Source organism: Malaya genurostris, chromosome 3 (assembly GCF_030247185.1).
Source record: "Malaya genurostris strain Urasoe2022 chromosome 3, Malgen_1.1, whole genome shotgun sequence".
In the NCBI taxonomy this organism is placed as follows: Eukaryota; Metazoa; Arthropoda; class Insecta; order Diptera; family Culicidae; genus Malaya; species Malaya genurostris.
In genome coordinates this window covers 139500756-139516175 of record NC_080572.1, presented here as the reverse complement: position 1 = coordinate 139516175, position 15420 = coordinate 139500756, and the positions used below count along the sequence as shown (strand labels likewise).

Genomic DNA, 15420 nt, shown 5'->3' with positions numbered 1-15420 from the left:
TTTTCCTCGAAAGCAGGTTTTGAAAGTCCGTGTCCATCGTCATTCAAAAACTACTGCATCAATTTTTTTTAAATTTTACATACACTTTCTACAGATGAAAAACCAGACCCCAACGTTCTCCATTTCGTTGTTTGTTACTTTGGTTACTATTCAGAAATTAAAAATATAAGATTATTTATCAAAATCGATATAATTCGACAGCAACACACTTATGCCACCGCTTGATTATATCCTCGAAACATTTTTGCCATCTGCGATTTATCCATAATCTCATCTCGGGTGCTGAAAAGCGGTTTCTTGAGTCAACCGGATAGGGAAAAGTCGCAGGAAGCCAAATCAGATGAATTCGGTGGTTGCTGTATGGTATTCGTTTCGTTTACCATAGCAAAATTTTCACGGATAACGATGACGTTGTGTGACGGTGCGTTATTGTGGTGCAAGATCCACGAATTATTTTTCTACAAATCAGGTCTTTTTCGGCAAGCTGTTCTACGCAAATGTTTCATAACACCCGAATAATACTCCTTGTTGACGGTCTGGTCTTGAGGAATCCTTGTAATCAATGACAACTGCGAACATCCCCTTCTTTTTCGGTTTAAAACGACGTGGTCACTTACGGCTACTACTGAAACGTTCGCACCTCTGATAAACGAGTGTTTTCTTCAGAGTATCGTTGCGAAACACTTTTCTAACATTTGCAATGTCGTCGCACCATTGAAACGGTTTTTAATACAAAATTTATTGCAAAATCGTTGTTTCAAATTCAATTCCATTTTCAAAACTGGACAAAATCGAGGACACGCACAATCGCAGATGTACGCGATACAATGTAACTTTTAAATATGTCCAGGTATCAATTGATGATTGGATAGAATATCAACGACAGATGGGGCAACAAAAAAAATGAAATCTATTGGAGTGACTGAGAGCGCCGCACGGTGGTGACTCCGAGAAATTTAATATCAAGGTAGTATTCCATCTGGTGAATTCTGGAGCATATTTTTCACATGCACCAAGGTAGCGTAGTTGATCTCCCCAGAAAGGTGAGGGATGAAGGTTCGAGTCCTTCTTCTGGGCGATGCTTTTTCGTAAAATTTTCAAATTTTGTTGTTTCATGTAATTTAATGTTTTCTCTCTATCGATTAATTATTAGTAGTGTTGTGTATAAATTGAGCTCAAGACTGCTTTATGTCTTCTCACAATCCCGAAATATTTAACACAGTTTGTTTTATATGCAAACATTGCCCGGGTAAGTAATCTGTCATCGTTTGCTTCTAATGCACATCTGTGGCGGCTTATTATATAGATGAGCAAAATTGATGCGCAACAGCAATACACAAGACAAATAAAAAATCACAATGCGTCCTACTGGCGAGATATGGATAAACGAGAAAAAGTTGGAAGGTGGGCTCATGTCTTTCTCTGGGCGTTAGTTTTTCGCAAAAATTTCTATGTTGTTCATTAGTAGTGATGTGTAGATGTTTAAAAAATTTGATAATTTTTTCAGCAGTCTTGTAAACATTGTTAGCCTTTCGAAGTACTGATTTGTAGATTTTTCTGTATCTCTGTTCACTTTTTGGAGTAGTTTGCTCCAATACAGCTAAATGCAGATGTAACGGCCCTTTTTTAAATCGAAACTCCAAATGCAAATAGTGCACAAAATAAGTCCAGCCATATTTTTCCCATAATAATTCCCACACTCCGTGAACAGCAGAAAGATGTACATACTGAACAATACATATATATATATATATAGATATATATATATATATATATATATATATATATATATATATATATATATATATATATATATATATATATATATATATATATATATATATATATATATATATATATATATATATATATATATATATATATATATATATATATATATATATATATATATATATATATATAGTGTTGCTTTGCTTTCTGCTCAGTCAACTGCGCAGACTGGAATGAAAGAAGGTACGTAACACAGAAATTAAACAACGTTTTCATCTCAAAATCGTCGTCGCATACGTTATGATTTGTCTAATTCGAAACTTGTTGTAACCATACAGTTAAAAAAATTTTAACTTGGAATTATTTATGGTTATGTCATACAACTGAACATTTTATCATAGATTCTTGATCGTATTAAAAAATAAAATAATCACTTGTTTGCCCAGAAACAAAACGCTAAAACTAAACTTTATTAGTGTTACAAAATTAAAATTTTTTTTGTGTTTTTCAGCATAAAAGCTCCTCAAAAAGAAGGAGTGACGAAAAGTAATCCATCCAAACGACATCGAGAAAGACTCAACGCAGAGCTCGATTTATTAGCATCATTGCTTCCATTTGAACAAAACATATTGAGTAAATTGGATCGTCTTAGTATATTACGGCTATCTGTTAGTTACTTAAGAACAAAAAGTTATTTTCAAGGTAAGGCTTGATATAATCTATTAATTTATTCTGCACTGTCGATTTCTTCTTCTGCATTTTGAAACGAGCTTCCCTTCCTCAGTACTTGCCTTCTCATACCTCAGTGACGCGTATATGTACTTATATTATTCAACTTCCAATTGGTTTTAAGTTATTCAATTTAAAAAATGAAACAGTATTTCAATGTTTCAATAGCACGATTTTGAAGAAACTCTCCAAATTAACCAATGTTTGCACGGTCTAAGAATACAGCTGACGATTTCGCTTTCACTTCCACTTCGTTTCTCCTCGAACTTGAAAATTTACTCAATAGCGCATTTACTTCAGTCGGTGTAGCACCCAACCAACAAATGTCTGATACCGATAAGTGGTACTTTAGAACACGATTCATGTTAAATGTTGATTTTGATCGATCTTCCTCTGTATGTATGAACTTCTAATCATCTTTAGGGCCCGTGAATAAATATTTCGTACTTATGTACAGTCCGCCATGTAACTTTTTTTTAAATATGCAATGAAACACAAACGGTTCATCCGATTTCAGAATTTATTGTTTCATATTAAAGTACAATCCTTCCGGTTAATTGTGGAATATACATTCATTCAAATAGCTCCCTCGGCTGGCCTTGCAGTACGCTATTGGGTCGTTATGGCTCCACGAATGTTGTCCTTCAAGGCTTAAATTGTCTCTGGTTTGTTCACATAACACTTATATTTGACAGCCACCAAAGATAATAGTCTAACGGCGTCAAATCACAGCTCCAAGGCGGCCAAACGACATCCGAATTTCGACTGATATTCGATCTTCGAAGACTGTGCGCAGAAGATCGATCTTAGCATTGGCTGTGTGGCACGGAGCGCCGTCTTGTTGGAACTAAATGGTGTCCAAGTCTTCCTCTTCAAGTAACTGGAAGAACCAATCGCTAATCATGCTAATCTTGGCAGCTCCTGCTTCATTTTCGAAGAAAAATAGCCCAATGAGACCAACATCCGTACCAAACCATCATTCTCTGAGGATGCATCGACTTCTCCATGATAACGTGCGGGTTTTTTCGTCCCCAAGATGCTACAATTTTGCTTATTAACATACAGGCCGAGATGAAAATGTGCCTCATCCGAGAAGATGATTTTTTAGCACACATTCCGCAACATTACCATGTTTTTCAAAATAAAACTGCACTATTTCCACGCGTTCCTCAAGCGTATACACAACCATCTTCGTTCAGCGGAAGGATAAAACTAAGTTTCTGTCAAATCAGAAGTGACATTAAACTTACCAATGTAGAAATACCGCTAGTTAAAAAAAAGTTTGATGGCGGACCCTGTATGTCTATTCCAGTGACTGTCATTATTAGTTCTACAGCACCTCTTGTACTATTATCCCTTTCCCGTTTTAACCGTAAGAGTTCTATTTAGTACCAACATTTTGAGCTGTTCCAACCAACGTTCTTTTCCGTAATTAATTAATTTGTACGCGTTTTTAATACGTAGACCAGAATAGATGCCTTGCAGTCCACATTTTAAGTCAACCGTGGCTAACCAAAGCTTCCTGATGCAAGTCGACAATAGTTTTTCCAACAATTAATTTTCAATGTATTTTTCGCAGGGCTAATTGTTACACAAATTGCAATTGTTCCATGATCTAAAATCTTGAAAACGGTTTCCACATTCGAATAAACGCCGTAGAAATTGGAGTACACGTGACCTATCAATGTACTACGAAATTCTCGTAAATTTATTCACGGTTTACCTACCATCGAAGAATTCTGCTAACTATTTCAGTAGATTCGAACTTTGATCATTGAGAAAATGTATATTGAAATCTTTAGTAATAAAATTTAGTTTACTAAAATCTACGAAAATATTTAACCAGTTTGTTTAAATTTCCAGAAACTGGCGATCGCTTGAACTTTTAGAATGATATACAACTCCATAATTTCCTATATGCATGCCTCTTTCAACTGATATACCCAAGAACCAATTATTTCCAATTGATTAGTTTGATTGAATACTGAACTCAATCGATTCTCTGACGTAAATGGGACAAACAAACAGCAATAGTGTAACACGGAACACTGAACTGATTGAAAGCACTAGTATAAACTATATGTGATTCTGAAAGAAAACTAATGTATGATGTCAGTCAGTGTTGAACAGTCGTTCGCACCGCACGCGTATAACTCTTGGCTTTTGGAATTTTTTTCTGGCTACCTAGAGTTTCATTGATTCAAAGCTTCAGTCTTTTCCAAGGCTACCTGAATCACTAACAGCCATTTTAAATATTAAAAATTAGTTAGCCTTTCTCAAGGCTATACAAAGAGTTATATTCTAATATAATCAGTCTTTTTCAAGACTAAGAAATTAATGAGCCTTTTTTAAGACTAGCCATTCTAGAAATTATTGTTCGAACTAATCAGTCGTTATTAAAACTAACACAATATCAATCTTTATCAAGACTTATCTAAACTAGGAGTCAAATCGAAGACTAATTTAGCTAAGTTTATTTATATTTTTTTAAAATGCCTGCGTCCAACCAGAAAGGGAATAAGCCTAAGGCTGAAAATAATTCAACACGGAAGAAATCTCAATCAGTTATTCTAATTTTTTCTAATAACATAGACGATCTTATAGAATCGGAATGTAAAAAGACAATGGACGGACTTCTCTTCATTGATCCTATGCCGTCTAACAATATTCACGATATTCTTCCTGAATCGGATTGTAGCGACATAGAAGTAAATTTTCAAAAATTTCCAAAACGGACACTTGTCGTTTTGGGAAGAAACAACCATCTATGCCTCCAGTGACGGCGATGTTCTCGCACCTCAAAGCATTCCGTACTGAGCTTTCTATTTTGCGCCCAAATGTAAAAGTGTCATTTCAAATCGGACGAAGAGGAGAATGTCGAGTCTTGGTTGATGGATTGGAAGATTACGAACGTCTTATCCGATATTAGTCCGAGAAACTTCATAGGTTTTATTCATATGATATAAAATCAGACAGACCCTTCAAGGCTGTCTTGAAAGGTTTATCAAATAATCAAGGTACTGATGAAATTAAAAATGAATTAAAAGAATCGCTTGGTTTTGCCCTTTTCCAAGTAATACCTAGAAAAAGTACGTTTCATTTCCCACATTAAAAATCATTGGGAACATTATAAAAACGCTCGTTCGGTTAGACAACAAGTCAAATCAACGACTTTAAATTTACAGAACATAGCGATACAAATGCCACGCCTAATTCTTCTAAGGCACTTAAAACTTTAAACAAAAAACAGGTACGCCTTCCAGTTCACCTTCTAACGGAAACAATTTATTAATAGGTAGATCGCCCACGTCATCTGCTTCTGATGGCAGTTACACTAGTGCAACAGGTCATTTACCTACAAATATTCCTTTAATGTCATTCGATTCTTTAAACGAAGTCGATTTAGGCGATATAACGGACCATAAACTTATTTACCTACAAGATCAACATTTTCAAATGATCGTCCGAATGAATTCGAATTCATCACTTTTTGAAGCATTTCAAATCGGATAGCAATTTGCAAATAACATTATAATGAATTTAAAATCTAAAAGTGATGTTAAATAACTATTGGAATGTTTTAAATTGGAATGCTCCATCTCTAGAATCGAGTGAAGATGAGTTTTATAATTTTCTCAAAGTGACAGAAACATTTTGTCGTGAATACGACTTACTTTACTATGGGGTGCCTTTTCAAAATTAGCCATATGGAAGAATTGGCAGAACTCAATCGTGAATATCTCGACTTGTATTAATCGCAGCAACATAATTCTTTCACTATTTCATCAAAAATATGATCAGGAATTTAGGATAACATTTTGAACAGTGTGAGATAATCACAAACAATTCAAAAATTAAGTTTTCTGAAAAATTTTAAACAATGCGGAAAACTCTTAACTTTTGCTTGGGTTTTTCGCGCAAGGACGACGATTTTGAGGTAGTCATGCACATATCTTCAACTGAACGTTATAAAAGGGGAACCGTGGTCGAAAATCGATTATTTCTTCTTGTGCGTTGGATGAAAGCAGACATCGGGGCGAGAAGACGCATTCAAACAGCGGCATCGGAGAGCGCACCTTCTGCGTGGTTAAAAACCTCAAACGCTCAGGTCGTAGTTCTTATTTGCCTTTCGGTCGTCAAGGCAAGAACACGCATTCACGACATCGAGTTATGTCTCTGACATTACACACCCGTATTTTTTTTAACCAAATGTCAAATTGAAAAGCAATCCACATTATGTGGTTCATCGTTTTGACAGGTCTACTGGAATGGGTGGTGAAGTTGCCATTTTTGTGCAACGGCAAATTAAACTTCGAATTTTACCTTCTTACAATACTAAAGTTATTGAAATCTTGGGAAGTTGATACCATTTATGGAATTTATTTCATCGCTAGAGCATATTTGCCATTTCAATGCACCGATGATCAATTAAATTTCTTTAAAGGCGATTTGCAAAAACTTGCAAGATATCGACCGAAATTTTTCGTAATAGGGCACTTAAATGCAAAGCATGTTCAGTGGAATTGTAGGCAATATAACAGTAATGGTAAAATACCCAAGTAGCAAATGTAACTTATCGAAATTTCAAGATGTTCTACATTTGTTTTAAAATTATTATTTATGTTATCAGTGTTCAGAAAGATTTTTAAACATATTAAAATTGATTGTGCAATTTATCCTTGTAAACTTTCACAATACTACCGAAAAATCACTGTAGAACTACTTTCAGTACGTCTAAATCAACTTTGCAGCAGATCACCAACTTGTCCATATTGCATTAACAGTTCTAGAAGCTCAGTAAAAAATTTCACATCGTCATGTAAGTAACTACACCAATTGTGCAACTTACAAACAAATTTCCAAATTGTATTGGACACAAAATATGTCGAAATGATTGTTAATCTCTTGTGGAAGAAAAATTAACAAAATGATGCTCTCCTGAAGATAAAAATTGATACGCCGAATTATAACATTATTGTGAAAAAAAGTTTCTGTTAAGTCTGCATAGTTTTAGGTGCCTCAGAAAATTGTATGGCAGTGTGAGTAGTTTTCTTCAGTTTTAGAAAAACAATGATATGTAATCCAAAACTTACAAAAACGTTATGCAAGATTTATCTATTTGCAAAAAATGAAACAAAACTTACAAATATGAGAATATTATCATAAATGTTGCGGAAATACAACATTACATACGCAATGAAAACAAAACTCAATCAGAACAATTGTGTTTGGTTTTCATCCTGCTGAAATAATGAGCAGATCTGACATCACTTTTGAACGAAAAGCTAAGTTCATTAAAGTTATTCTCATGATACTGTTTGTGCAACTTGTTTGTACAACTCCAACACATGGGCTTGTCAAAATAATACCTACAGTGCGTATCACAAATGTCGGGCCCGTTAAGAATCTTTAAACTGTATTGTTACTTAATTCAACTAGTTTGTTTAAAATAAAAACAAAATGTATAATATTTCCCTCTGAAATATTCACATGTTAATGTATACCGTTGTTTAGATAATATAAATCATTACGTTGCGTGAACCATTTTCTATTCAACTCACTGTTACCATCGATGCCATATTAGAAAAAATTGAAGAAAAATTCATTTCGAGATTTCCCAGGTTCAATAAAACATCAGTTTGATAAAAACTGTCTGGAAATTTTAAGTATGCTTGAATATACCTATTTTAAACACCATTCCGATGATTCTCTTTAAAAATAATAGATTATTTTTATTTTCAAAGAAGTTGGTGTACAATCATCAAAACACGTTAATTCAAAGGCGCTTGAAAATTTCATGCGTACGAATACATGTTTCTCCATAAAAAAGCAGTTCGTTGTCGATTTTTCTTTTACACAAACCCAAAAGATCAATTCTACAATATGTAGCATTATCATTTTTCATGTGCAGGTTATTTTAAAAGATCCATGTTTGTGTTAACAGTTGTATTGGAAATCAAATGTGAAACTTGTTTATTAGAACTAAGGTTTGTTATGTTTTTGTAAACGTCATTCCATTTCTTGTTTACAGTATGTAGTAGTTTTCACGAGTTTCACAATTGTTTTTTCGCTGATTTTGTGACTGCCTCTGTGATGGGATCGACGCATGAGTTTTGTATCAGTTGCACTATAATTGTGAATAAATGTTCGTAATAACGGGAGAACTTAAAGATATGTTGCACAACACATAAAATTGCGCTTTCTCCATAACACAACAGTTACAAGAATAGTAATATAAACTTACTTGATAAATTGCACAATCAGTAGAAAAATACAGGACAGCAACTTAACATGCTATTTGGGTACTTCATTCACCTCTCAGCTGGTTACTTCACAGTTCTTCATCCCAGTAATTCGACTTGCTTCTCTTCCGTGAAAAATCCCTCTACAATTGATTTTTTTCTAACAGATCACAGTCACATTTGTAGTGAACCGATTACACATGCTGACTTTGACCAAAGACATCATATTAACAAGATATCCAGCACTCACATTTCCCTAAAAAATCATCGGCAACATCCTTTTTTGCGAGCATGTCGCCCTCATGTGAGTCCGCATCGAATCTCATACATAGAAGTAATGGAGAGAAATGTCAAATTCGTGCGCGCCAAAATAGCAGGGCTGCGCACCCATACAATTGACATGATATGTTGAATGTTATGCCGTGCGATGGCGTTGTTGAACTGAAGATTGATTTCACTCCAAGCTGATAGGGTCTGCTTTGACTCAGATCATCTTCCTGTAACATTCAGACTTTCCAACGAAGCTATAATTAATCCAATTAGTTCTATATTCAACTATCATAGAGCTAATTGGTTGGACTACAGATCTCACACTGAAAATCATGTGGATCATGAAACTATTTTAAAAAATTCTGCGAACATCGACACAGCAATCGATAATTTGAATCATTACATTATCGAAGCTAGAAATCTTGCAGGTCTCAAAGTTCAAACTAAATTAAATTTCGGTTGAAGAATGTTCTTCGACGACAATATCAACGTTCTCGGTATCCTGCTATGAAAAACATATTTAATGATTTACAAAAAGAAATTAAACATCGATTTACTCTTTTGCGATATGAAACTTTCGCTAAAGAAGTTGAGCAAATTAAATCATTTTTTAACCTTTCTGGAAACTTTCTAAGCTTCTTAAGAAACCTCAGAAACCAATTCCTGCTCTCAAGGAAGGAAAAAGAAAACTTCTTACAAATGGCGAAAAAGCTCAAAAACTTGCTCAGCAGTTCGAGTGTCCACAATTTTATTCTGAACGTTAAGAGTACTAGTGAAAATGAAAACTTACTGAAATATGATCATATTTCAACTCAAGTGTTATTACAAGATGACATTATTGAGACGAATTTTGATGAAATTAAGTCAATTATTAGGAAGCTTGAATACATGAAAGTTTCCTGGTAATGATGGAATTTTTAATATTCTTATTAAAAATCTTCCCGGTGTTGCCTTGTGATTCTTGGTTAAAATTTTCGACAAGTGTTTTTCTTTAGCTTACTTCCGAAGAAGATGGAAAATCGCTAAAACAATTCCTAATATCAAACCTGATAAAAAGCTAGCAGAAGCATCAAGTTATCGACCAATTAGTTTACTTTCTTCTATCTGTAAACTTTTTGAAAAAGATATCTTGTTGAGAATGATGTCTCATATAAAGGAGATTTCATTTTTTTAGCAGAGCAGTTTGCGTTTCGTCATAAACATTCAACTACTCATCAACTTGTCAGAGTAACGAACATGATAAAAGCAAATAAATTTTCTGACTTATCCACTGCAGTTACTCTTCTAGAAATAGATCAAAGAGTTTTTTCTTTAGCTTACTTCCCAAAAAGATGGAGAACCGCTAAAGTAATTCCTATCCTCAAACCTGATAAAAACCCAGCAGAAACATCAAGTTATCGACCAATTAGCTTACTTTCTTCTATCAGTAAACTTTTTGAAAAAAATATCTTGTTGAGAATGATGTCTCATATATTATATATATTATTTTTTTAACAGAGCAGTTTGGATTTCGTCATGAACATTCAACTACTCATCAACTTGTCAGAGCAACGAACATGATAAAAGCGAATAAATCTTCTGTGTTATCTATTGAGTTGCTCTTCTAGTCATAGAAAACGTTAAGAGCGGCTTCAAATAGCGTCTGTTCTGGTATCCAGCGGCTGAATATGAAATGCTGCATCCCGTTCAGCTAAATCCGAAGTGGCAATCCCACCAACGGGATCGTTCTAGTGCTAGTTGGGACGTTAGACAGAGCAAGCACGATGTTCCTCCGGCAAGACAGGGAGTTGGCGTATGCCTAATAAGCCACCCGTAAAATAATCATAACAAGTAATACAGGTGAGAATACGACCCTTAACAATATGCATAGACCAACGCGACGAAATAAGGACTAGGATTGGAAACTTGTAACATGGAAATGCAAGTCACTGGCAGACTGCGACAGGATAATAAACGACGAACTAAATCCTAGCAACTTCAACGTCGTACCGCTGCAGGAGCTTTGTCGGACAGGACAGAAGGTGTGGAAAATCGGACATCGAGCGGCTACCTTCTACCAAAGCTGTGGCACAACGAACGAGCTGGGAACTGGCTTTATAGTGCTGGGCAAGATGCGTCAGCGAGTGATTAGCTAGCAGCCGATCAACGCTAGGATGTGTAAGTTGAGAATTAACGGCAGTTTTCTCAATTACAGCATCATCAACGTGCACTGCTCACATGAAGGGAGACCCGATGACGAGAAAGAATCGTTCTACGTGCAGCTGGAACAAGCCTATGACGGCTGCCCACGCAGAGACGTAAAAATTGTCACCGGTGACATGAATGCCCAGGTAGGAAGAGAGGCAATGTACCGACCGGTAATCGGGCCGAACAGCCTGCATACCGCATCGAATAACTACGGCCAACGATCTGTCAACTTTGCGGCCTCCCAAAGCATGGTAGTCAAAAGCACCTTCTTTCCCCGCAAGGATATCCACAGAGCTACCTGGAGATCACCTGATCAACAGACCGAAAACCAAATCGACCACATTAAGATCGACGAAAAATTTTCTAGGACATCAACCATGTTCGCACCTAACGCAGTGCGGATATAGATTCGGACCACTACTTGGTTGCTGTATGCATGCGCTCAAAACTTTCGACGCTGGCTACCAAACGTCGAAACCGAACGTCGCGGTTTAACATCGCGCGGCTCCGGGATGCTGGAGTAGCTCAAGATAACGCGCAGCAGTTGGCAGTGGCACTACCAACGGAAGGGCAGCTTGGTGCAGCTACTCTTGAAGATGGCTGGAGAGACATACGTTCTGTCATAGGTAGCACTGCATCAGCGACGCTAGGTACGGCGGCTTCGAACGTAAGGAACGACTGGTTCGGCAACGAATGTGAACAGTTAGTGGCCGAGAAAAATGGAGCCTCGCGAGCAAGCTGCAGCACCGGACGAAAGCAAACGAAGAGCGATACAGACAGGCGCGGAACAGATTAAACTCAATATCCCGTAGTAAAAAGCGCCAACAGGAGGACCAAGATCGCGATGGAACAGCTGTTCCGTGCTAATGCCACACTGAAGTTCTACCAGAAGGTGAACCAGTCGAGCAGAGGCCATGTACCACAGGCCGATATGTGCATGGACACCAACGAGAATCTTCTCACGAACGACTGTGAGGTAATCGAGAGATGGCGGCAGTATTTTGACGATGTGGCGGTGTGGCGGTATACGAAAGTGGCGGCGCGGTGACGAACTTGGGAACGCGTGCGAAAGTCTAGGAGGAGGTGAGCCGGTTGAAAAATAATAAGGCCGCTGGCGTTGACCAACTACCAAGCGAGCTACTAAAATACGGTGGTAATGCACTAGTGAAAGCACTGCACTGGGTCGTTACCAAGATCTGGGATGACGAGATTTTAGCGGAGAAATGGATAGAAGAAATCGTGTGTCCCATTTACAAAAAGGGCGACAAGCTGGATTGCTGCAATTACGGCGCGATAGTACTGCTGAACGCCGCCTACAAGACACTCTCCCAAATCTTATGCCGTCGACTTTCACAGATTGCAAACGAATTCGTGGGACAATTTCAGGCAGGATTTATGAGCGAACGCGCTACCACGGACCAAGTGTTCTCCATCCGCCAGGTATTGCAAAAGTGCCGCGAATACAATGTGCCCACATATCACTTATTCATCGATTTCAAATCAGCCTACCACACAATCGATCGCGATCAGCTATGGAAAATCATGCACGACTACGGACTCCCGGACAAACTGATACGATTGGTCAAGGCTAGAATGGATCGAGTGATGTGCGTTGTTCGAGTATCGGGGATAAACTCGAGTCCCTTCGAAACTCGCAGAGGGCTACGCAAAGTGATGGCCTTTCGTGTCTGCTATTCAACACTGCTTTGGAAGGGTGTGATAAGAAGAGCGAGAATAGACACGAGTGTCACGATTTTCAGAAAGCCGGCCCAGCTACTTGGTTTCGCTGATGATATTGATATTATAGCACGCAACTTTGAGAAGATGGAAGATACGTACAACGAACTAAAAGCTGAGGCCAAGCGGATCGTACTAGACATCAATGTGTCAAAGAAAAAGTACATGGAAGGCAGGGGCTCGGGAGAAGATAATATCAGCCACCCACTACGAGTTCTGAATGGCGGTGATGAAATCGAAATGGTCGACGAGTTCTACACGTTGGGCTCACTGATGACTGCCGATAATGACACCAGCAGAGAAATTCAGAGCCGCATATTGTCAGGAAATCGTGTTTACTTTGGACTGCCCAGGACGCTTCGATCGAGCTAAATTCGCCGTCGTACGAAGTTAACTATCTACAAAACGATGATTAGACCGGTTATCCTCTACGGGCACGAGTCCTGGAAAATGCTTGCGCAGGATCAAGGCGCACTATGTGTTTTTGAACGGAAGGTGTTGCGAACCATCTTTGGCGGAGTCCTCCCTGGCTTAGTACAAATGAGTTACACAGATTACAAATATAGAACCATTAGATGTAATGTCACATAATGTTATAAGCAAATTCCGACAAAAATCGATGCAATCTTCAATTGAATCGATTCGCTCTCTGTATTAGTTAGTAAGTTAGTATATAAGTTCTTTTCCCCATTACACAATACAAGTAGATTTAGAATTTTCCCAACACAAAAATTTCAGAAATGCAGAAGCAAATGATGCCTTCATGATAATAACCAAATCATGTTATAATAGGGCCGAAAAGTCACCACTTTTGGCTGAACACCCAATTTAAGTCTAAATAATTTCATTTTAACTCATATTCAAATAAATAGTTATTTAAAAAACGTAAGATCTCTATCCATCATGAATTGACGCTTTGCGACATAATGAATAGACAAACCGGCTTTGTTAAGATGCAAAATTTATATATGCCTTTCATCCATTAGTTGCTATTTTATAATTGAAGAAATTGTTGTTCTTATTCATTTCAAGCAATCTCATATAAACAGGACATTGCTTACTACAAGCTGGGTGGTGGAGGTCTAAATTAAGTTCTTGTTCTGTGTTTATTTTCAGACAATTGACGCAATTAACGTATTCTAAATACCTCGGTACGACACCGCTTTTTTGAACGAATCTCGCACGGCTATTATTGAAACTATTTCAATGCACAAATAGAAATATTTACAAAACACATGTGGCGGAATTACAAAACCACTACATTTTCCACGCTAATCCCTCAGAACAATTTCAATATTACATTTCAGTTCGACACAATGTACTTCCATTGTAAACGTCTTTTTGAGAATATTTGTATGGAAACCAGCCATACATCGTAGCACATTCACATTCATTCTTATGATTTTATGCATCGGCAAATCATAAACTCTAAATATTTTATGAGTTGGACCGATATGACCGAAATTATGCTCGGTACCAAAAACGGTCCTCCTATCTTAATCACTTGAATTGCTTACAGCGCACAAGCAAAGTAACGCAATGGATATAAACACTTTAAACCATGCGCGCCGCCGGCGTGGATTTTCCCGCCTCGCGCGAAGTAAAATAAATAACTTCAATTGTTCTTTCCATCGCTGCGGTTTATTAAACATTAGCCTTCTCCAAAATAATTATTATCAAAACCTTTCCATTACATACAATTGTTAGGTCTAAAGACTTCTCACTGAACTTACACGTACACTGAAAAAAATTATATATTCAATAAAACCAAAAGGCGGAAAATGAATCTAGGCAGTCTAAAAACTGAAATGAACAAAGAACGACCGCTTTTATTTTTTACAAAAGAACCTGCCACATGGCAGACCGTGACAGTGTTCACCGCGCGATAGGCTAAGTCAAAGTTAATAAGGGACTTAGCTCGAAAATGGTGAACACGGGAAAACATATGAAAAAGTAAGAAAAAAAACACTAAGTCCCAGTTAACGTACTTAGAAGAACGTGCTACCTCCAGTTGAAAAAGAAAGTGTTATAAAGCTCTCAAAACGAGAAAAACATTTAGTGACAGTATGAGAAAATCTTCTAGTGAACAGTATGGACTGAAGATTTGCTAGAAAGTGCTACAGCCAGTTGAAAAAAAGAGTGTTTTAATGCCCTCAAAACAAGAAAAACTTTTAGTGACAGTATAAAAAAAATCATTTAGCGAACAGTATGGGGAAGACTTGCCAGAAACTCAAGTTAGTGAAACATGCGCATCGTGAAAAATTAACAGTGTTAAAGAACGAAAATAAAATAAAACAACCACATGAAATGGTTCCAAGAAAGTGTTTAACGTTATAAGAATAATGAATTCGGAATGGGTTGGTTCGACTCGACCGATACCAACACCACGTACGTCCAGTTGAAAAATGACGCCCAAACCTGGACAGGAATCATCATAGCAGCCTGCCTGATGATCTACATAGCTAGAAGATTCATCACCAAGCTACACCGCATATACACGGAGAGGACTGCCGAGCGGATAACA

At 37.1% G+C, this 15420-nt stretch overlaps 1 protein-coding gene across 3 annotated transcripts in view; it reads left to right on the top strand.

Annotated features, from left to right (window-relative positions):
- The window catches only part of LOC131434826 (aryl hydrocarbon receptor), a 698066-nt gene that overhangs the window by 214499 nt on the left and 468147 nt on the right, over positions 1-15420 (top strand). The window contains exon 3 of one of the 3 annotated variants that reach the window (XM_058601997.1): positions 2243-2433. The exons of the other annotated variants lie outside the window; for them this stretch is intronic. Coding sequence (XP_058457980.1) covers positions 2243-2433 — 191 coding nt within the window. The remainder of the gene's footprint in view (positions 1-2242; positions 2434-15420) is intronic. 3 annotated transcript variants of the gene reach the window in all.